The sequence below is a fragment of the Notothenia rossii genome (assembly GCF_949606895.1).
Source record: "Notothenia rossii genome assembly, chromosome: 9".
NCBI lineage: Eukaryota > Metazoa > Chordata > Actinopteri > Perciformes > Nototheniidae > Notothenia > Notothenia rossii.
The window spans coordinates 49,863,133-49,885,903 of NC_136907.1; the positions used below are offsets into that span (position 1 = coordinate 49,863,133).

The following is a 22,771-nucleotide window of genomic DNA, read 5'->3' on the forward strand; positions in this document are numbered from 1 at the left end:
TGGTGGCTGTACTGCTCCAGCCGTCTCCTTTGTGTTTGTTTGTTTCCCCCTGTCTGCGTTGTTTGTGTGTGCGTGGTGGCTGTCACTCCTGGCTCCCGGCTCAACCTCCACTCACCTGCTGCAATCAGCTGTGCACCCTCCCCGACTACACACCTGCTTTCCATCAAGCCATTTACAACGGCATATCAACGGAGGCTCCACAACCTTTCTCCGCCAGATCGTCAAGTATCAGCCGTATCTCGCGTCTCCCCTCCGGTACACAGCACCGTAGTTTGGAGTTGCATTAGGTAACGCGAGATACGGCTGATACTTGCGCATTAGTTTCTGTTATGGATCAGTATCAACTTGTTGGCAACTCTGCTGCCAGTAATTTACGGTAAAATCCCCTGTATTTTTTTTACAGTTTGATAGTAGGTGTTATATCTAATATTAAAAAAAACGATAGATCAAAAAAGAAGTGTATTACTTGTCAACATTTCATGGGGGCAGGACTGGGGCAGATTCCAGGGCAGATTTTTAGTCCCAGTCCGCTCCTGCATACAATACATATTGACAGGGCCGGCCCTAGGCACTGGCAAACTAGCCGGTCACCTAGGGCGCCAGATCTGGAGGGGCGCTGCGATGGGAGAAAAAAATGTTTAAAAAAAAAAATGTAATTAATTAACTTTTTTTTTTTTATTCTCCCTAATTTTCTGCCCTTGATGTAATACATTTACCTTCATAATTGAATAAAGTAAACACCCTTTGCACCCCAGGCCGGGCAACATTTTGCATTTGCCCTGTACGATGGGCGCTGTACTGTAAGTGATTGAAAGTGGGGGATGTTGACTTATCAGGCACAGCTCACAGCCTAAGTGCGAGCGAGTATCCGAGCGAGCAAGAGAGAGAGAGAGAGAGAGAGAGGGCACGCATCGGTGCCGCGGATTGTTGTTGGATTGAGGCTGATAACTACAGCTCAGTGAGGTAAAGGACTCTGAGTGTTTAGAGTTCACTTTAGTCTAAGTTATCTCAGTGGGTCTCAAACGGTTTGGTCACAATTTATGTAAACAAATATTTCCAAGGCACACCTTTATAATTATTAGGATAAATAAAAACAGGTTTGAAATCGTTTCAATGTATACTATAGGACAGTAAACCAAAAATATCGTTTAAAACTGGAGATAAATAAATGTTAACTAGGTGAAATAAGATAAACAAAAATAAAATAAGTTACATTTATTTGTTATTGGTTATGGTAGGTTATTGGTTATGTTCACATACTTAATTGATTATTAAAATGTAAACCGATCTTTTTCATATGGGTGTTTTAGAGTTGTACCCCCTAGATATAGTCTCTAGTAATTCTGTTCAAAGTGCACCAGATTGAAGCATTTTAATTTAAAATGTTAAAACAAATCTTTCCAAGTAAAACATGTTCATACAATAAGGAATACATTTGAAACCTTATTTATGTATATAACCAACATGTCAATACATTTCAGTGTTTGCAGTTTATTGGTCTTTTACAGAGATTTTTCATTTATTCTTCATATATATTCTATTGTGTATTGCTTGGAGGGGTGGGGGGGGGGCACCAAATCATAATCTCGCCTAGGGCACCAAAATGTCTTGGGCCGGCCCTGCATATTGACGCAGGTAGCAACCTGCATCTTATAAATACCTTATAAATCCCTAACAGGCCAATGGAAAAATGGTTTATTAAAGACTACTCTTGGAGAAGTCAATCTTAGATGGACACATTTATTTCATTTCGTCCATGCACCTTTAAATCACAAGCTGCACTTGTTTTCCCTCATGGTGTCGCATTTACACAGATTTCATCAGATCAACTTAGCTTTTATGATTCATAAACATCATAACAAATTAAATAATCCTCACCTGTGTCATTATCCTTATTTTTCACATCTTTCTCCGTGTCCTCTGCCCAGGAAAGAGGGAAGGCGAGCAGGAAGAGGCACAACAAGTGGGTGCCGGGTATCATCATCATGAAGAAATTTGTGGATGATGTAAAAAAAAACTCTCATATAAATGTAAAAATCGGCAGGTGCTGTGGTGGTGGTTGTTCTCCTTCAGTACCTCACTTTCCTCTGGTTTCTCTCTCCGGCTTTGAGGAGGTGTCTCCAGCGCAGCGCGCGTGCGTTATGAACCAAAAACTCCGAAAACGCGGCGCCTCCACTTGACGAGATTGACGCGCGGCAGGAGGACTGTTGTCGGGGTAACAGACAACAGATCAGAGATAGGTATTAACTTTGTGTCACACACATAATGAAGAATGACAGAAAGAGGCACACCCACCCTCATGCCTCATTCTGAGCCTCTCACTGATTGAGAACATGCGGAGGTCACTGACGGACATTAATAGGACTGTAGTCTGCTCAACACCAGTAGGGTTAACAAATTAAGCAACATGTCTCGAGTATTTTAAACATAGGTGATAATTACTTTTCAAACGTATAATTTGATTACATTTATAAAAAAAGTAATAAAAAAAAGCTTCCACCAATATTATTTGTGAAGTCAACTTTCTTTCAGAAATGTTTATTTGCACAATACAAAATTGTGACAGGAGGTTTTCTCCCTCCGTACCGCTGCACGGCACTGTGCCATGCGCCTCCGCATTTGTCACTGCTGGGCGCGCCGGAAGTATAAATACAGGTGTGTGGCGAAGCTCGTGACTTACCTGTCAACCCCTTCGCTGGTGGCTGGATCATGGCGTGGCCCGAATGAATTGTTTGTCGTGGCAGCCGTTTCGCAACACTCGCATCTGGACAGCGCATCTGACTGCCGGTGCAGTGGCGGAGAAATTGCTCCGCTGAGGACTCCCCTGGTCGCAGTGTTGTTATCACCTGGTGAGCTGCCGTTGTCTGCCTCCCTTTATCATCTGACACTTGACTCCTGGCTTATTTTATATTATTTATTGCAGCAGCGGGATTTTGCCATGGCCTGTGCGCCTCTCTCCTCTGAACACTCAGCTATGCTTATGCCTGTCTTTCCGTTAAACATGGGACATTTACGGTCCCTTGGGATAACAACTAGCAGCTCAGTGACAGCAGCATCAACCCCCGCAGGCGGGGCCTGACCAACCATAGCAGAAGAGGAAGAAGCACCACCAGAGTCCGCCAGGGGAACAGTACGCTCCTGACGAAGTTGCTCGTTGTCTGCCCTAAGCTCATACACTAGGTCCCGGAGCTGCTGCATCTCCTCCTCCATAACGACTGGGGAAAGCTACACCAAAGCAAAGAAAATGGTATGGAGTTAATTTTGGGATTACACACACACACACTGCTGTTTTGGCTCTATAATCACAGTGAAAATACAAAAAAATACAATACAACAAGATACACTCACTGCTGAAACTACACACAATTTAGAAAAAATACTAAAACATGTCTCTGCCCTTTTTATGTGGCTATCCTGCCGACAACGCCAAATTTGACGGTGTGGTGTAGATAAGAGTTTGTGTTGCCAACAACGCCACCTAAGGGAGTTTCACCCCTAGGAACAATCAATTAACTATTCTAAAAAACACCAGATCCACATAATAAAATCAGCTAAAAGTTCATACTGGGGCATAGGAGGTACAAAACAGGGCTGGAGCTTACCAGGCGGCAATAAATAAATAAATAGGGGGGAAGGGTCCAACTCAAAACCACCCGTGACACCGCAAACCAAACAATAGGACTTGTGAAGACCACCACCACAGCACCTGTCTGACAAGAGGAAGACAGTTAAAACCTCCACACAGTATTACGCTCAAATAAACAACTAAATAAATAACCAAACAGACAAAACCAAATGAATGAAGGTATTCAAATAAAGTCGGTGCACAATGGTTAATATAAAATAAGGAAAACACTAGTATATAAACTAAATTAACAAAAGAAAATAACAAAACCGAAATAACAGCTTCTCAAAGTAAACAGTGAGTTGTATCAGGGAGACTTGGTTGTTGAGTTCCCTGAAAGCCCGAACCGCTCCAGAGTCACCAGACACGGAGCTCGCAAAAGTAACGGCAAGTTATTCCAGTAGTGAGTCACTGCAAAGAGCCAAAACAGCAGGACCAGTTGTCCGAAGGTGGGCCTAGCAATTAATAGCACCCCTGAAGAGGGCACAAGTACATATAATATTATTTAGAGGCCAAATAAACACATGGATATCAATAACTAAATTTACAGGTTCCCATACATACAATCTATTCAGCCACAGCATAGCACCCGAGCTGTCAGGGGAGAGAGGCGCACAGGCCATGGCAAAATCCCGCTGCCGCAATAAATAATATAAAATAAGCCAGGAGCCAAGTGTCAGATGATAAAGGGAGGCAGACAACGGCAACTCACCAGGTGATAACAACACTGCGCCCAGGGGAGTCCTCAGCGGAGCAATTTCTCCGCCACTGCACCGGCAGACGCGCTGTCCAGATGCGAGTGTTGCGAAACGGCTGCCAGCCACCAGCGAAGGGGTTGACAGGTAAGTCACGAGCTACGCCACACCCCTGTATTCATACTTCTGGCGCGTCCAGCAGTGACAAATGCGGAGGCGCATGGCACAGTGCCGTGCAGCGGTACGGAGGGAGAAAACCTCCTGTCACATCCACCCCCAGCTTTTGCATCATCGACCCGATGATGGATTTCAAAAAGGGTGGAATCAACACCAAGGCCTGAAAACTACAGACTGGGCGTTGGACATAGGGCTTGCATGTGCACTGGCTGAATCGTCCTGAGGACCAGAAGGACGAGGAAGATGGTGGACATTAGAATGGTGGCCAGCAGTAGGGCGGACAGTTCTACGCAAAGCCTGCTGGCTAGTACTCGGCTGGTTGGTCGTGGATGTAGAAGGGACTGAGGGTGAGGAGACTCCATGCAATAAGGCTTCCGGCACTGGTCGGGACTGGTACAAGATTTCATCAGAGGGACCCGACGGACCAGATGCCCTTGGAGCCACTGAAAGTTGTGGAATGTGGTTATCAGGGACCAAGAGCCAAAGGTCACTGTCGCTAGAGGAGTCGAGGTCTAATGCGGGCACGGCAGGTGGAGATGGCACGCGGGATGGAGGAGCGGAATTCTCAGGCTGGAGAACCGCCTTCATCATATCCCGATGTAAATTCCGTACCCTCTGTGGGTCGTTGACAGGGGCAACAGTATAAACTGTTCCTTCGGGCCCGTACAACCTGGTAGACCACAGAGCTCCAGAGATTCTGTATTTTATGTCGACCTCTAACACCTTGGTTCTTTAGGTACACCATTTGGCCCACTGGGAAAGGTGCACCCCGGACTCTCTGATCGGGGTGCACCTTATACAAGAAGACTAAGACGACCAAAACAGTTGTTTCTACACGGACCACTATTGCGGTAAGCATGTTGTAACTTTAAAACTCTTGATCACGGCAACTGCCTGACGTTGTAATCACACGTTACTACAGCTTAAGCACTCACAAACTCTCCTTCTCTTAGCGACTGTAACTCCACAGTTGCCTACACTCTTTTCGGGTTTGCTAACGGTAGCTACTTTAGCTTGATAGCTAGCCATGGCTCTTTCCCCACCCTCGGCTGCTATTTCCTGCTCTAACTGTCTCATGTTTGGTTACTCCCCTACCTCCTTTACTGGTACCGATACATGTGTTAAATGTAGTATAGTTGTTAGGTTGGAGGCGGGAATCATAGCCATAGAAGCCCGGCTCCGCATCTTAGAAAATAACTCAGCTACAGTAAAGCCCATGTTAGCCGGTGCGGACCGGCAAAAGGTAGCTCCTCTTAGCCGTCCCCCGGCAACTCCCGAGCAGCAGGGAGAATGGGTGACTGTTCAGAAGGGGCATAACGCGAAACCCGCAGGTCCCCACCAACCCGTTCACGTATCTAACAGATATTCCCCACTCAGCGAGACACCCGCTGAGAAGCCAACTCTGGTTATTGGTAGCTCTATTATGAGACACGTGAATTTAGAGACCGAAGCGTCCACAGTCACATGCATTCCGGGGGCCAGAGCGGGCGACGTTGAGGCGCATCTTAGACTGCTGGCTAAAAATAAACGTAAATACAGTAGGATTGTTATTCACGTCGGTGGTAATGATGTTCGTTTACGCCAATCAGAATACACCAAACTTAATGTGGCGTCGGTGTGTAGTTATGCTAAAACAATGTCGGACACCGTAATCTTCTCTGGTCCCCTCCCCAATCTGATCAATGATGACATGTATAGCCGCATGTCATCATTTCAGCGCTGGTTGTCTTGGTGGTGCCCAGCAAACAATGTGGGCTTCGTGAATAATTGGACAGCCTTCTGGGGAAAACCTGGTCTGATTAAGAGAGACGGCATTCATCCTACTTTGGAAGGTGCAAATCTCATTTCGGCAAACATTTCAGGGCTCTGTGGACTTAATCCATGACAAACTGGAGTTGAGACCAGGAGGCAGAGTCGCAGTCTTACACGCTTCTCTGCGCTCTCTCCTAGGCAGTCATCCATAGGAATCCCGAACCCAATAAAATACCCAATATTAACGGTGTGTGTGTCTGCCCAAGGACAATTTAAGGTAAAACCTAATAGAGGTGTCATACATAATAACCTAATAAAAGTAAATGTAACAACTACTACAGTGCAACAAAACAGGAAGATTAAATGTGGTCTCTTAAACATAAGATCTCTAGCATCTAAAGCAATACTGGTAAATGATTTAATATCAGATTATAATATTGATATATGCTGTCTCACTGAAACTTGGTTGAGACATGAAGAATATGTCAGCATAAATGAGGCCACTCCACCCAGCCATATCAATACTCATATTGCCCAAGGCACGGGCCGAGGAGGTGGAGTTGCAGCAATCTTTGACTCAAGTTTACTTATCAATACTAAACAAAAATTAAATTATACCTCCTTTGAAAGCCTCATTTTCAGTCTTACGCATCCGACCTGGAAAACTTTGCAGCCAATCTTATTTGTTACAGTGTACCGTGCACCAGGTCCTTATTCAGAATTCTTATCAGAATTCTCTGAGTTTTTATCAGCTTTGGTACTTAAAACAGATAAAGTCATTATCGTAGGTGACTTTAATATTCATGTTGACGATGATAAAAATAGCCTTACTGTTGCATTTAACTCTATATTAGATTATGTTGGTTTCTGTCAGAGTGTAAATAAACCAACCCACTGCTATAATCAGACTCTTGACCTTGTTCTGACTTATGGTATTGAAATTGAGCAACTATTAGTCGAACCGCATAATCCTGCTTTATCCGACCATTTCTTAGTAACTTTTGAAGTACTGTTACTAGACTACAAAGCATTAGCCAAAAGCTCCTGCAGCAGAAACCTATCTGTTAGTGCTATAGCCAAATTTAAGGAAGAGATTCCACCAATACATAACTCGATAGCATGTCTGTATGTAGGGGAGGAAACTTATACAAAATGTACACCACCCCAAATTGATCATGTTGTTGAAAGTGCTAAGGATGCGCTGCGAATAAAATTAGACTCTGTCGCTCCTTTGAAAAAGAAGAAAATAAAACAACATAGATTAGCTCCATGGCATAATGCCGAAACCCGCAAAATAAAGCAAAAGTCGAGACAACTTGAAAGGATATGGCGTTCCACTAAACTTGAAGAATCTCGTTTAATTTGGCATATTACACTCAATGAATATAAGAAAGCACTGCGTAAAGCGAGAGCAGCATAGTACTCTTCATTAATAGATGAGAATAAGAATAATGCAAGATTTCTTTTCAGCACTGTAGCCAGGCTGACAGAGAGCCACAGCTCGACTGAGCCTTCTATTCCCATAGCACTCAGTAGTAATGATTTTATGTGCTTTTTGAACGATAAAATTGTTACTCTTAGAAACAAAATCAATGACCTCTTGCCTTTAACCAGTATAGTGTTATCAACAGCTCCCGGAAACGTAAGTTCTAATATTACACTAGATAGTAAACTAGAATGCTTTTCAGCCATAAACCTTGAACAATTACATTCAATGATTCTCTCTTCTAAACCATCAACGTGTATCTTAGACCCGATTCCAACTAAGCTGTTAAAAGAAGTTTTTCCATTAATTAGCACTTCTTTATTAAATATTATGAATATGTCTTTATTATCAGGCTATGTTCCACAATCATTCAAAGTAGCAGTGATAAAACCGCTTCTTAAAAAGCACAACCTCGATCCAGAGGTTTTAGCCAACTATAGACCTATTTCTAATCTTCCGTTCCTCTCAAAGATTCTTGAGAAAGCAGTCGCAAAACAGCTGTGTGATTACTTAAAAAACTATGATTTATTTGAAGATTTTCAGTCTGGCTTTAGAACACAACATAGCACAGAGACAGCTCTGGTTAAAGTCACAAATGACATTCTAATAGCCTCTGACAAGGGACTTGTCTCTATTCTTGTCTTGCTCGATCTTAGTGCTGCATTTGATACTATCGACCATGATATCCTATTGCAAAGACTAGAGCACTTAGTTGGCATACAGGGAACTGCTTTAGGCTGGTTTAGGTCCTATCTATCTGAACGCTCTCAGTTTGTACGTGTCAACGATGAATCTTCCATGCAAACCAAAGTTAGCCATGGAGTGACACAGGGCTCAGTGCTTGGACCTATTTTGTTCACCCTATATATGCTTCAGTTAGGCAATATTATAAGGAATCATTCTGTAAACTTTCATTGTTATGCGGATGATACTCAACTATATTTATCAATCAAGCCTGATGAAATTAATCATCTAAATAAAATTCAAGACTGCCTCAAGGACTTAAAAACGTGGATGACCTTACATTTTTTGATGTTAAACACGACCAAAACTGAAGTTATTGTACTTGGCCCGAAGAATCTACGAAACAAATTATCTAAAGATATATTAACTATGGATGGCATTAATTTGGCCTCCAGTGAGACTGTAAGGAATCTTGGTGTTATATTTGATCAGGATTTATCCTTTAACGCCCACATAAAATCAATTTCAAGGACCGCCTACTTCCATCTACGTAACATTGCAAAAATCAGGCATATCTTGCCTCAAAACGATGCAGAGAAACTAGTCCATGCATTTGTTACTTCAAGGCTGGATTATTGTAACTCCTTATTATCAGGGTGTACCAAGAAGTCAGTCAAGTCGCTTCAGCTGATTCAAAATGCTGCAGCTCGTGTACTAACAAGAGTTAGGAAAAGGGACCACATTACTCCTGTTCTGGCTGCCTTACACTGGCTCCCTATAGAACACAGGATAGAATTTAAAATTCTTCTTCTCGCCTACAAAGCCCTTAATGGGCAGGCGCCATCTTACCTTAAATAACTCATTATACCCTATTGTCCTACTAGGGCATTGCGTTCCAAGAATGCAGGGTTGTTGGTTGTTCCTAGAGTCTCTAAAAGTACAATGGGAGCCAGAGCCTTTTCTTATCAAGCTCCACTTTTGTGGAATCAGCTTCCAGTTTGTGTTCGGACGGCAGACACCCTATCCGTTTTTAAGAGTGCGCTTAAGACCTTCCTTTTTGATAAAGCTTATAGTTAGGGCTGATTAGATTCAGCCCCTAGTTATGCTGATATAGGCTTAGTTTGTCGGGGGACATCTTACTTCTTCCTTCTCTCTGTCTATACCTGTGTACTCTCATGTTCCGATTAACCCAGCTTCCCCAAATTTCTTTCTTTTTGGTGTCTATATACGCCGGGATCCGGAGTCATGGATGATCCTGCGGTCCTGTGTCATGGATTATGAGTCCTGGATCTTGAGTCGTGGCTGTGGTCCTGGATCATAAGTCCTGGATGGATATACTCATGGATTCATCTTCCTATTATACACACATGCATTTCCAAACATTTGGACTACCTATGTTGCAAATGTATTATCTTTTCAATTTACACACGGCATCTATTGCACGTCTGTCCGTCCTGGGAGAGTGATCCCTCCTCTGTTGCTCTCCCTGAGGTTTCTCCCATTTTTCCCTTTAAACTGGGTTTTCTCTGGAAGTTTTTCCTTGTACGATGTGAGGGTCTAAGGACAGAGGGTGTCGTATTGTCATACTGATATTCTGTACAAACTGTGAAGTCCACTGAGACAAATGTAACATTTGTGATATTGGGCTATATAAATAAACATTGATTGATTGATTGATCGTGCCGATCTTTCCGGCGGCCAGCAGCTGCTCACGAGCACCCTCAAAAGAAACCCTGAGTCTGGCCTGGTGTTCAACCACCCAGTCCTGTACCTCACCCGGTACTGGATCCTGGATTCGACCCAAAAGGAAATCTACAGGAAGCTGGGGTTCCTGTCAGAACATCAGGTAGTAGGGCGATTCCCCAGTGCCTTGATGAGGAATAGTGTTATAACAAAACAACACCTGAGGCAGACAGGAGGCCCAGTCCCGTTTCCGTGATACTCGCAGGGTGCGAAGGAGATTATGCAGAGTTCGGTTAAACCGTTCGCATTGCCCATTACCCGCAGGATGGTATGGGGTCATACAATATTGTGTGATGCCGTACAAAGAGCAAAGCTGTTGGATCAGGGAACTCTCGAAGCTCCTGCCTTGGTCTGAGTGAAAACGGCTCGGAACATCAAACTTGTAGAACCACTCGCAGATCACTACTTGGGCCACTGTAGAGGCCCGTTGATCCCGAGTAGGAACAGCTACAGTAAATTTGCTGAACACATCTGTCATGACCGATACATTCTCAAGCCCATTTCCGAAAGGCTCCAACAGAGTGAAATCGAGTGACAAGATCTCATTGGGCCGTGAAGCAAGCAAATGGCTCATAAAACTATGGGGCACCTGGCCTGAGTCCTTGGCCACTTGGCATCGTTCAAACTCTTGGACCCAACTCTTTATATCGGAGGACATACCCGGCCAATAGCAGCGCTGTCGGACCAGCTCTGTGGTCCGTTCAATGCCTTGGTGGCCATGCTGTTGATGCAGCTGGGTTAAGGTCTCCGGTTTGAGAACTGCAGGCAAAATGAGTTGGAAAGACTCTTCCCCCCCATCAGAGCGGAAGACCCGTCGAAAAAGTATGCCATCTTTCTCCTCCCAGACCGCTGTCCCCTCCGTGCATGACAAGTTAGACTCATTGGATCTGTCTGCCTTGCCTGAGCACGAACAGACAAGGTTAAAGTCCCTGTTGCAACAGTACCAGTATGTCTTCTCGACCCATGATGGAGACCTGGGCTGCACTACACTCATTTCCCATGACATTCCTGTTCTTCATGATGTGCCTGTAAGGCAGAGGTACCGACACATCCCTCCATCAGAGTATGAAGCCGTGAAGGCCCATATCAACCAGCTCTTGGAGTCCCAGGTCATCAGGGAGAGCAGCAGCCCGTATGCATCACCAATAGTGCTGGTGAGGAAAAAGGATGGGAGCCTGCGCTTGTGTGTCGACTACCGCCTCCTCAACAGCAAAACCAGGAAAGATGCTTTCCCCTTGCCCCGCATTGAGGAGAGCCTGGATGCACTTTCTGGGGCACGCTGGTTCTCCACCCTTGACCTTGCCAGTGGCTACAATCAGGTTCCGATGTCGGAACCCGACCGGTCCAAAACTGCCTTCTGAACACCCTTTGGCCTCTTTGAGTTCAATCGGATGCCTTTTGGCTTATGCAACGCCCCAAGTACCTTCCAGCAGCTGATGCAGAGGATGTTTGGCGACCAACAGGGCCAGTCGTTGTTGCTCTACCTTGATGACATCATCGTCTTTTCATCCTCTGTTGAGCAACATCTGCAACGGTTGGAATTGGTGCTTGGTCGACTTGAAAGAGAGGGCCTTAAAGTAAAGCTTGACAAATGTGCTTTCCTTCAACATGAGGTTAAATACTTGGGGCATGTCATCTCGAGCCAGGGTGTTGCAACCGACCCTCAGAAAGTTGAGGCTGTCGCTAATTGGAAGCGTCCCCATCATGTTTCCGAGCTGCGTTCCTTTTTGGGTTTCGCCAGCTATTACCGCCGCTTTGTAGAGGGCTTTGCAAAGCTGGCAGGACCTCTGCACCAGTTAGTGGCTAAACTGGCAGGCACCAAGACCAAGACAAAATCAGGTCAGCTTTTGGCTGCCGAATGGACTCCTCAGTGTGAGGAAGGCTTTGAGGCCCTGAAGTCAAAGTTGGTCTCAGCCCCAGTGTTGACTTATGCGGACTTCTCACGCCCCTTTATTTTGGAGATTGACGCTAGTCAAAGTGGCCTTGGGGCTGTCCTCTCCCAGGACACGGACGGTGCTGTGAGACCAGTGGCCTATGCTAGACGAGGCCTTCGGCCCACGGAGCGCAACATGTCCAACTATAGCTCCATGAAACTGGAATTCCTTGGGCTCAAGTGGGTCATGACGGAAAAGTTTCGAGAGTACTTATTGGGGCATAAGTGCATCGTTTATACCGACAACAATCCATTGAGCTACATCCAGTCGGTAAAACTTGGGGCCACTAAGCAACGGTGAGTGGCCCAGCTTGCTTTTTTTTATTTTGATATCAAGTACCACTCCGGTCGAAGCAACCGAAATGCTGATGCATTTTCATGCCAGTATGTGCCTGGTACTCCCGTCCCTAATGGCCTTTACCACAACTCACCTTCAGGTTCTGTGGTGCCTGTGTCTCAGTCCTTGATCTCAGTCCTTCCATCCCACTCGGTGCCAGATCTCCGTTCATTGCAGGAAAATGATTCCCTCCTAAAGGAGGTGTTGGTGTTTTGGCGACGTAAAACCCCACCTACCTCAGCCGAGAAGCGGCAACTTCAGCGGCCAGTCATGGCAATTTTACGCCAATGGGACCGCCTAGTGGAGAAAGATGACATACTTTTTCGACGGATGTTCCGCTCTGATGGGGGGGAAGAGTCTTTCCAACTCATTTTGCCTGCAGTTCTCAAACCGGAGACCTTAACCCAGCTGCATCAACAGCATGGCGACCAAGGCATTGAACGGACCACAGAGCTGGTCCGACAGCGCTGCTATTGGCCGGGTATGTCCTCCGATATAAAGAGTTGGGTCCAAGAGTGTGAACGATGCCAAGTGGCCCAGGACTCAGGCCAGGTGCCCCATAGTTTTATGGGCCATTTGCTTGCTTCACGGCCCAATGAGATCTTGGCCATCGATTTCACTCTGTTGGAGCCTTCCGGAAATGGGCTTGAGAATGTATTGGTCATGACAGATGTGTTCAGCAAATTTACTGTAGCTGTTCCTACTCGGGATCAACGGGCCTCTACCGTGGCCCAAGTATTGATCTGTGAGTGGTTCTACAAGTTTGCTTTTCCGAGCCGTTTTCACTCAGACCAAGGCAGGAGCTTCGAGAGTTCCCTGATCCAACAGCTTTGCTCTTTGTACGGCATCACAAAATCCCGTACGACCCCATACCATCCTGCGGGTAATGGGCAATGCGAACGGTTTAACCGAACTCTGCATAATCTCCTTCGCACCCTGCCAGTATCACGGAAACGGGACTGGGCCTCCTGTTTGCCTCAGGTGTTGTTTTGTTATAACACTACTCCTCATCAAGGCACTGGTGAATCGCCCTACTACCTGATGTTTGGACAGGAACCCCAGCTTCCTGTAGATTTCCTTTTGGGTCGAATCCAGGATCCAGTACCTGGTGAGGTACAGGACTGGATGGTTGAACACCAGGCCAGACTCAGGGTTGCTTTTGAGGATGCTCGTGAGCGGCTGCTAGCGGCTGCTGGCCGCCGGAAAGATCGGCACGATCAGAGAGGTGCACCTATCCCAGTGGGCCAAATGGTGTACCTAAAGAACCATGGTGTTAGAGGTCGACATAAAATACAGGATCTCTGGAGCTCTGTGGTCTACCAGGTTGTACGGGCCCCCTCTGGTGAAGGAACAGTTTATACTGTTGCCCCTGTCAACTGTTTCATTTATTCTACTCTGTATAATTGTTCTGTAGTTATTGTAGCTAAAACGGCGATTTCTGAGAGATTTTAAAATCTCAGATCTGCTCAAAGTCCAGCAGCTGTAACTCAGGTCTCAGTGAGTCACGCCCCTCAAGTGTGCATTCCAAGAGGTAGGAAGACTCTGCTGATTGCGTGAAGTGCAAAACGCTTCCCAGCCGAAAAACATTTTAAATAGCGCATTTCAAATCAGAATAACTGAGTGTGCATCCAGACTCGGTGAGGACACTATCGATACTGACTCAGCAATCACTGTAAGTTATATTCTTGTTTAAATAGACTTCTCTGTTTCATTTATTCTACTCTGTATAATTGTTCTGTAGTTATTGTAGCTAAAACGGCGATTTCTGAGAGATTTTAAAATCTCAGATCTGCTCAAAGTCCAGCAGCTGTAACTCAGGTCTCAGTGAGTCACGCCCCTCAAGTGTGCATTCCAAGAGGTAGGAAGACTCTGCTGATTGCGTGAAGTGCAAAACGCTTCCCAGCCGAAAAACATTTTAAATAGCGCATTTCAAATCAGAATAACTGAGTGTGCATCCAGACTCGGTGAGGACACTATCGATACTGACTCAGCAATCACTGTAAGTTATATTCTTGTTTAAATAGACTTCTCTGTTTCATTTATTCTACTCTGTATAATTGTTCTGTAGTTATTGTAGCTAAAACGGCGATTTCTGAGAGATTTTAAAATCTCAGATCTGCTCAAAGTCCAGCAGCTGTAACTCAGGTCTCAGTGAGTCACGCCCCTCAAGTGTGCATTCCAAGAGGTAGGAAGACTCTGCTGATTGCGTGAAGTGCAAAACGCTTCCCAGCCGAAAAACATTTTAAATAGCGCATTTCAAATCAGAATAACTGAGTGTGCATCCAGACTCGGTGAGGACACTATCGATACTGACTCAGCAATCACTGTAAGTTATATTCTTGTTTAAATAGACTTCTCTGTTTCATTTATTCTACTCTGTATAATTGTTCTGTAGTTATTGTAGCTAAAACGGCGATTTCTGAGAGATTTTAAAATCTCAGATCTGCTCAAAGTCCAGCAGCTGTAACTCAGGTCTCAGTGAGTCACGCCCCTCAAGTGTGCATTCCAAGAGGTAGGAAGACTCTGCTGATTGCGTGAAGTGCAAAACGCTTCCCAGCCGAAAAACATTTTAAATAGCGCATTTCAAATCAGAATAACTGAGTGTGCATCCAGACTCGGTGAGGACACTATCGATACTGACTCAGCAATCACTGTAAGTTATATTCTTGTTTAAATAGACTTCTCTGTTTCATTTATTCTACTCTGTATAATTGTTCTGTAGTTATTGTAGCTAAAACGGCGATTTCTGAGAGATTTTAAAATCTCAGATCTGCTCAAAGTCCAGCAGCTGTAACTCAGGTCTCAGTGAGTCACGCCCCTCAAGTGTGCATTCCAAGAGGTAGGAAGACTCTGCTGATTGCGTGAAGTGCAAAACGCTTCCCAGCCGAAAAACATTTTAAATAGCGCATTTCAAATCAGAATAACTGAGTGTGCATCCAGACTCGGTGAGGACACTATCGATACTGACTCAGCAATCACTGTAAGTTATATTCTTGTTTAAATAGACTTCTCTGTTTCATTTATTCTACTCTGTATAATTGTTCTGTAGTTATTGTAGCTAAAACGGCGATTTCTGAGAGATTTTAAAATCTCAGATCTGCTCAAAGTCCAGCAGCTGTAACTCAGGTCTCAGTGAGTCACGCCCCTCAAGTGTGCATTCCAAGAGGTAGGAAGACTCTGCTGATTGCGTGAAGTGCAAAACGCTTCCCAGCCGAAAAACATTTTAAATAGCGCATTTCAAATCAGAATAACTGAGTGTGCATCCAGACTCGGTGAGGACACTATCGATACTGACTCAGCAATCACTGTAAGTTATATTCTTGTTTAAATAGACTTCTCTGTTTCATTTATTCTACTCTGTATAATTGTTCTGAGGTAGGAAGACTCTGCTGATTGCGTGAAGTGCAAAACGCTTCCCAGCCGAAAAACATTTTAAATAGCGCATTTCAAATCAGAATAACTGAGTGTGCATCCAGACTCGGTGAGGACACTATCGATACTGACTCAGCAATCACTGTAAGTTATATTCTTGTTTAAATAGACTTCTCTGTTTCATTTATTCTACTCTGTATAATTGTTCTGTAGTTATTGTAGCTAAAACGGCGATTTCTGAGAGATTTTAAAATCTCAGATCTGCTCAAAGTCCAGCAGCTGTAACTCAGGTCTCAGTGAGTCACGCCCCTCAAGTGTGCATTCCAAGAGGTAGGAAGACTCTGCTGATTGCGTGAAGTGCAAAACGCTTCCCAGCCGAAAAACATTTTAAATAGCGCATTTCAAATCAGAATAACTGAGTGTGCATCCAGACTCGGTGAGGACACTATCGATACTGACTCAGCAATCACTGTAAGTTATATTCTTGTTTAAATAGACTTCTCTGTTTCATTTATTCTACTCTGTATAATTGTTCTGTAGTTATTGTAGCTAAAACGGCGATTTCTGAGAGATTTTAAAATCTCAGATCTGCTCAAAGTCCAGCAGCTGTAACTCAGGTCTCAGTGAGTCACGCCCCTCAAGTGTGCATTCCAAGAGGTAGGAAGACTCTGCTGATTGCGTGAAGTGCAAAACGCTTCCCAGCCGAAAAACATTTTAAATAGCGCATTTCAAATCAGAATAACTGAGTGTGCATCCAGACTCGGTGAGGACACTATCGATACTGACTCAGCAATCACTGTAAGTTATATTCTTGTTTAAATAGACTTCTCTGTTTCATTTATTCTACTCTGTATAATTGTTCTGTAGTTATTGTAGCTAAAACGGCGATTTCTGAGAGATTTTAAAATCTCAGATCTGCTCAAAGTCCAGCAGCTGTAACTCAGGTCTCAGTGAGTCACGCCCCTCAAGTGTGCATTCCAAGAGGTAGGAAGACTCTGCTGTCGCCCATCAGCAGAAAATAGTTAACTAATTACAGCGGCGTGCCCCCAAAGCTGTGAGAACTGAGCAATCAGGTATCCATCTTAGGTTGCGTTTTCCTGGAGCGTCAGCTTCAGCGTCAGCCAGACGAAGACTGACAAAGACATTAAGAGTCCTGTGGGAGTAAGACTGACAAAGACATTAAGAGTCCTGTGGGAGTCACGTGGGAGGCAAAGAGGAGGCAAATCCTACTCTGATTGCGCCAAGTATCGCTGGTGTTATTTAGTTTTATTCAATTCTCTTGGGTTCTCTAGCCCCTCATGCTATAATCATGTGTATTTTCTGCATTCCTGTTCATGTGTCTTCTCGCAATTATCACTGGCCCCGTGTTTCTCCTAATCGATTTCACCGGCCTGCTCTCGTCTATCCCACATGCTCCACTGAGATCCAACATCTCGTTTCAGGGGGCCTGTGGAACTGCCAGTCAGCTGTCCCTAAGGCTGACTTCATCTCTGGCTACGCTTCCCTGCAGTCTCTGGATTTCCTTGCTCTCACGGAGACCTGGATCACTCCATCCAACACATCCACCCCAGCAGCTCTCTCCACAGCATATTCCTTCTCCCATACACCCAGACCCTCTGGCAGAGGAGGTGGCACTGGTCTCCTGCTCTCTCCCAAATGGAGCTTTTCCCTCTTCAAGCTACCTAATTTCACTCCTTCTACCTTTGAATTCCATGCCGTCACAGTAACCCATCCTATACAATTAACCATTGTTGTTCTTGGAGGAATTAGATAATCTCCTCTCACACATCCCTGAAACTGGCCCTCCCGCTGTACTTCTCGGAGATTTCAACCTCCAGACAGGGAAGATATCTGAACTAACATCTCTGTTAACCACCTTTGCTTTCTCACTGTCTCCATCCCCACCAACTCATAAAGCTGGCAATGTCCTTGATCTCATATTCTCAAGGAACTGCTCTACTTCTAACCTCTCTGTAAACCCGCTCCACACATCCGATCACTTCTTCATTTCATTCTCTCTACCCCTTTCCAAACATAACAACCTAATCTCTTCTAACTCTGCTCCTGTCCGCCGTAACCTCCGTTCCCTCTCCCCCTCTACCTTTGCCTCATCGGTGCTCTCAGCCCTCCCTTCCTCTGACTCGTTCCAACTCCTGCCTCCAAACGCTGCTGCAAAAACTCTCCTCTCTACTCTCTCATCCTCTCTGGACTCTCTCTGTCCTCTCACATCGCGGCCGGCTCGTCAGTCCCCTCCTGCTCCCTGGCTAAATGACGCACTGCGTGCTAATAGAACCATCCTTCGGGCAGCAGAGCGGAAATGGTGGAAATCCAAACACCATGACGACCTCCTAACCTATCAGGCTCTCCTCTCCTCTTTCTCTGCTTCCATCTCTCAGGCAAAAAGCACTTTCTTTCAAGATAAGATCCAATCTTCCTATTCCAATCCCAAAAAACTATTTTCTATCTTCTCCACCCTCTTGGACCCTCCCAAAGCACCTCCCCCCTCCTCCCTTCTGTCAAGCGACTTTGTTAACCACTTTGAAAAAAAGGTTGATGATATTCGCTCTTCCTTTTCTGACTCACCTTTACTCACCGCTGGGTCACCAGACCCTCCCTTCACCCACACACTGACCTCCTTCTCCCCTCTCTCTCCAAGTGAGGTTCTTACCCTCGTTACCTCTGCCCGTCCTACCACCTGTTCTCTGGACCCTATCCCCTCAAACCTCCTTCAGACTATCGCTCCTGATATTCTACCATTTCTCACCCATTTCATCAACACTTCTCTAACTTCTGGTCACTTTCCAAACAGTCTCAAGGAGGCAAGAGTAAACCCTCTCCTTAAGAAACCCACTCTCAATCCGTCTGATGTTATTAACTACAGGCCCGTCTCTCTCCTCCCGTTCCTGTCTAAAACACTTGAACGCGCTGTCTTTAAACAACTCTCCTGTTATCTCCATCAGAACAACCTTCTGGATCCGCACCAGTCTGGTTTCAAGGCAGGTCACTCAACAGAAACTGCTCTCCTTGCTGTCTCTGATGAACTGCACACTGCTAAAGCAGCCTCCCTCTCCTCTGTCATCATCCTTCTGGACCTGTCTGCTGCATTCGACACAGTGAACCATCGGATCCTCCTTCGAACTCTCCAAGAACTTGGAGTTTCAGGCACTGCACTTTCCCTCCTCACCTCATACCTCAACGACCGCACCTACAGGGTTACTTGGAGAGGGTCCGAGTCCGCCCCTTGTCAATTAACTACAGGGGTCCCTCAGGGCTCGGTTCTTGGTCCCCTCCTCTTCTCCCTGTACACAAACTCGCTCGGGTCTGTCATTAGCCCGCATGGTTTTTCATACCACTGCTACGCTGACGACACCCAACTAATTCTGTCCTTTCCCCGCTCAGAGACCCAGGTCGTCGCACGCATCTCTGCTTGCCTAGCAGACATCTCTCGGTGGATGTCTGCTCATCACCTCAAGCTCAACCTTGACAAGACTGAACTGCTCTTCCTTCCGGGAAAAGATTGTCCCACTCTTGACCTAACAATCAACATCGGCACCTCTGTTGTTTCCCCGACTCAGACTGCAAGGAATCTGGGTGTGGTCCTAGATAACAAATTGTCCTTCACTGCAAACATCGCTGCTACAACCCGCTGCTGCAGATACACGCTTTACAACATCAGGAGGATACGTCCCCAGCTGACCCAGACATCAGCGCAGATTCTGGTCCAGGCTCTCGTCATCTCACGCCTAGACTACTGCAACTCCCTCCTGGCTGGTCTACCTGCATGTGCCATCCGACCTCTGCAGCTCATCCAGAATGCAGCGGCTCGTCTGGTCTTCAACCTTCCCAAATTCTTCCACACCACACCGCTCCTCCGCTCCCTTCACTGGCTTCCAGTAACTGCTAGAATCCACTTCAAGACACTGGTACTTGCGTACCATGCTGTGAATGGATCTGGCCCTTCCTACATCCAGGACATGGTTAAACCGTACACCCCAGCACGTGCACTCCGCTCTGCATCAGCCAAACAGCTCGCTGCACCCGCAATGCGAGGGGGACCCAAGTTCCCGTCAGCAAAAACACGTGGGTTTGCTATCCTGGCTCCAAAATGGTGGAATGAGCTCCCCATTGAAATCAGGACAGCAGATAGCTTACACATCTTCCGACGCAAACTGAAAACTCATCTCTTTAGACTCCACTTCGAGCGATAGAATTACTAACAAAGCACTTATATACTAATAAAGGGCTGGCTTTCTAAATGCCAGTTGAGTAGCACTTGAAATGTTTGGCTCTATGAAACCTGATGTACTTATATGATTCTGTTTTCTTAAAGGTTGTATCTTCCTGGTCGAATGCACTTATTGTAAGTCGCTTTGGATAAAAGCGTCAGCTAAATGCAATGTAATGTAATGTAACGACCCACAGGGGGTACGGAATGTACATCGGGATATGATGAAGGCGGTTCTCCAGCCTGAGAATGCCGCTCCTCCATCCCGCGTGCCATCTCCACCTGCCGTGCCCGCATTAGACCTTGACTCCTCTAGCGACAGTGACCTTTGGCTCTTGGTTCCTGATAACCACATTCCACAACTTTCAGTGGCTCCAAGGGCCTCTGGTCCGTCGGGTCCCTCTGATGAAATCTTGTACCAGTCCCGACCAGTGCCGGATTCCTCATTGCATGGAGTCTCCTCACCCTCAGTCCCTTCTACATCCACGACCAACCAGCCGAGTACTAGCCAGCAGGCTTTGCGTAGAACTGTCCGCCCTACTGCTGGCCACCATTCTAATATCCACCATCTTCATCTTCCTTCTGGTCCTCAGGACGATTCAGCCAGTGCACATGCAAGCCCTATGTCCAATGCCCAGTCTGTAGTTTTCAGGCCTTGGTGTTGATTCCACCCTTTTTGAAATCCATCATCGGGTCGATGATGCAAAAGTTGGGGGTGGATGTGACAGGAGGTTTTCTCCCTCCGTACCGCTGCACGGCACTGTGCCATGCGCCTCCGCATTTGTCACTGCTGGGCGCGCCGGAAGTATAAATACAGGGGTGTGGCATAGCTCGTGACTTACCTGTCAAAACCTTCGCTTGTGGCTGGAGCACGGCGTGGCCCGAATGAATTGTTTGTCGTAGCAGCCGTTTCGCAACACTCGCATCTGGACAGCGCGTCTGACTGCCGGTGCAGTGGCGGAGAAATTGCTCCGCTGAGGACTCCCCTGGCCGCAGTGTTGTTATCACCTGGTGAGTTGCCGTTGTCTGCCTCCCTTTATCATCTGACACTTGGCTCCTGGCTTATTTTATATTATTTATTGCGGCAGCGGGATTTTGCCATGGCCTGTGCGACTCTCTCCCCTGACCGTTCGGGTGCTATGCTGTGGCTGAATAGATTGTATGTATGGGAACCTGTAAATTCAGTTATTGATATCCATGTGTTTATTTGGCCTCTAAATAATATTATATGTACTTGTGCCCTCTTCAGGGGTGCTATTAATTGCTAGGCCCACCTTTGGACAACTGGTCCTGCTGTTTTGGCTCTTTGCAGTGACTCACTACTGGAATAACTTGCCGTTCCGTTGCGAGCTCCGTGTCTGGTGACGCCCGTTATGTAAAACGAACCTGTGTTCCTTGTGTGGTAAATCTTTTATAATCAATAGTTAGTTCCTAGGGGTGAAACTCCCTTAGGTGGCGCTGTTGGCAACACAAACTCTTATCTACACCACACCGTCACACAATGTAAATACGGAATAAATGAATCTCATATGCTAAAAACATCATTGCTCATTATTAAATAACCAAGAAGTATGCATGCAGCTCTATTTTATATTATGCTCATTTACATGCAAAGGGGGACATGTCTCAATCATTGAAAAATACATCCATTTGTACCACTACCACCAACATGCACGTCTATTTTGAAGATTATATATGAATTGTGATGTGAAAATATTCAAGCTGTGCCATATCTCCCGTTCTGTGTCGCTCAGGGATGACCAGACGACTCACATAGTTCAAGACACAAACATGTTTATTTCCTTCACATCGGCTTACATTAAAAATATGTTTAGGCCTACACATTCTATTAATGTACATCCATGACTACACATTCACAATAATTGTATTTCTCCTGGGAGGGCCAAAATCCAGGTTTTGTCTGTTCAGCATCCTCCTCATCAAATCCAACCCCATCAACATCACTGCACTCCGCCAGTGTCAAGACCCCTTTTTCTACCTATGATTGGGGTCTAATCGTCAAAGACTATTCTAATTGATGTAATCTCCTGCAGACATCAATCAAAGTTTCCTAATTCAAAACAAGTATCTTCCAATTGAAATAAAGTTATATTCAAATTAATACTCCACAGATTTAGCATTACTCTCATCTCACATTCCGCATTGTCAAAACATTGCTTCTAAAAGGCTCACAGTTCCACTTGTCTTCCTCATGCAGACATGAGGAGTGGACTACAGAGCTGGTGAGCTCAAGAGATCCCCTTCTGATTGAAGAGGCAACATTTAGACAAAAGAAGAGTGTATAAAATTAAAATAAACTCAGAATCAGAAAACAATTGATACAGTGGTTGAACAATATAAGTTGGAAATGTGTTTTGGACAGCTGAATTAACAGGTTTCATCAGGTTTGCTTCCCTGGTGAGTAAACCACATTGAAGTTTGAGGTATCATTACTATTGCTATGGTTACCTGCAGTTTCCATGGCAGCTATAAACTCTAAATAGTACATTTAATTGTCAATGTTAGGATGGCAGACACAGTGTAAACAAAGTGGTGGAGTGGAGCAATAATGACGAAGTTTAACAGAAAAAGTTGTCTTGGTTCCCCATGTGACTCATAAAGTTCTTATCAATACCCACTGACAAAATTACACAGGTATTTGTATTCAAATACTTGGGTGTAATGATAGACCATCTGATTTCCAGGAAAAATTGATCAAAATGATTTCCAAAGAAAAATTTT

At 45.3% G+C, this 22,771-nt stretch overlaps 2 protein-coding genes across 4 annotated transcripts in view; one reads left to right on the plus strand and one right to left on the minus strand.

The window, feature by feature from the left end:
• The window catches only part of asip2b (agouti signaling protein, nonagouti homolog (mouse) 2b), a 52,042-nt gene that overhangs the window by 24,163 nt on the left and 5,108 nt on the right, over nucleotides 1-22,771 (minus strand). Inside the window, exons 4-6 of one of the 3 annotated variants that reach the window (XM_079647249.1) lie at nucleotides 3,603-3,710; nucleotides 2,681-3,225; nucleotides 1,879-2,204 (exon numbers count right to left, since the gene is read on the minus strand). In XM_079647249.1, the coding sequence (XP_079503375.1) occupies nucleotides 1,879-1,987 (109 nt within the window). In that variant the 5' untranslated portion in view covers nucleotides 1,988-2,204; nucleotides 2,681-3,225; nucleotides 3,603-3,710. The remainder of the gene's footprint in view (nucleotides 1-1,878; nucleotides 2,205-2,680; nucleotides 3,226-3,602; nucleotides 3,711-22,771) is intronic. The other 2 variants (XM_079647248.1, XM_079647250.1) reach the window with 2 other exon arrangements.
• Nucleotides 19,086-20,383, plus strand: LOC307019631 (uncharacterized protein). Its single transcript, XM_079650627.1, has 2 exons — nucleotides 19,086-19,123; nucleotides 19,204-20,383. Exon 2 carries the CDS (start codon nucleotides 19,257-19,259, stop codon nucleotides 20,010-20,012), a length of 756 nt encoding a protein of 251 aa, XP_079506753.1. The 5' UTR covers nucleotides 19,086-19,123; nucleotides 19,204-19,256; the 3' UTR covers nucleotides 20,013-20,383.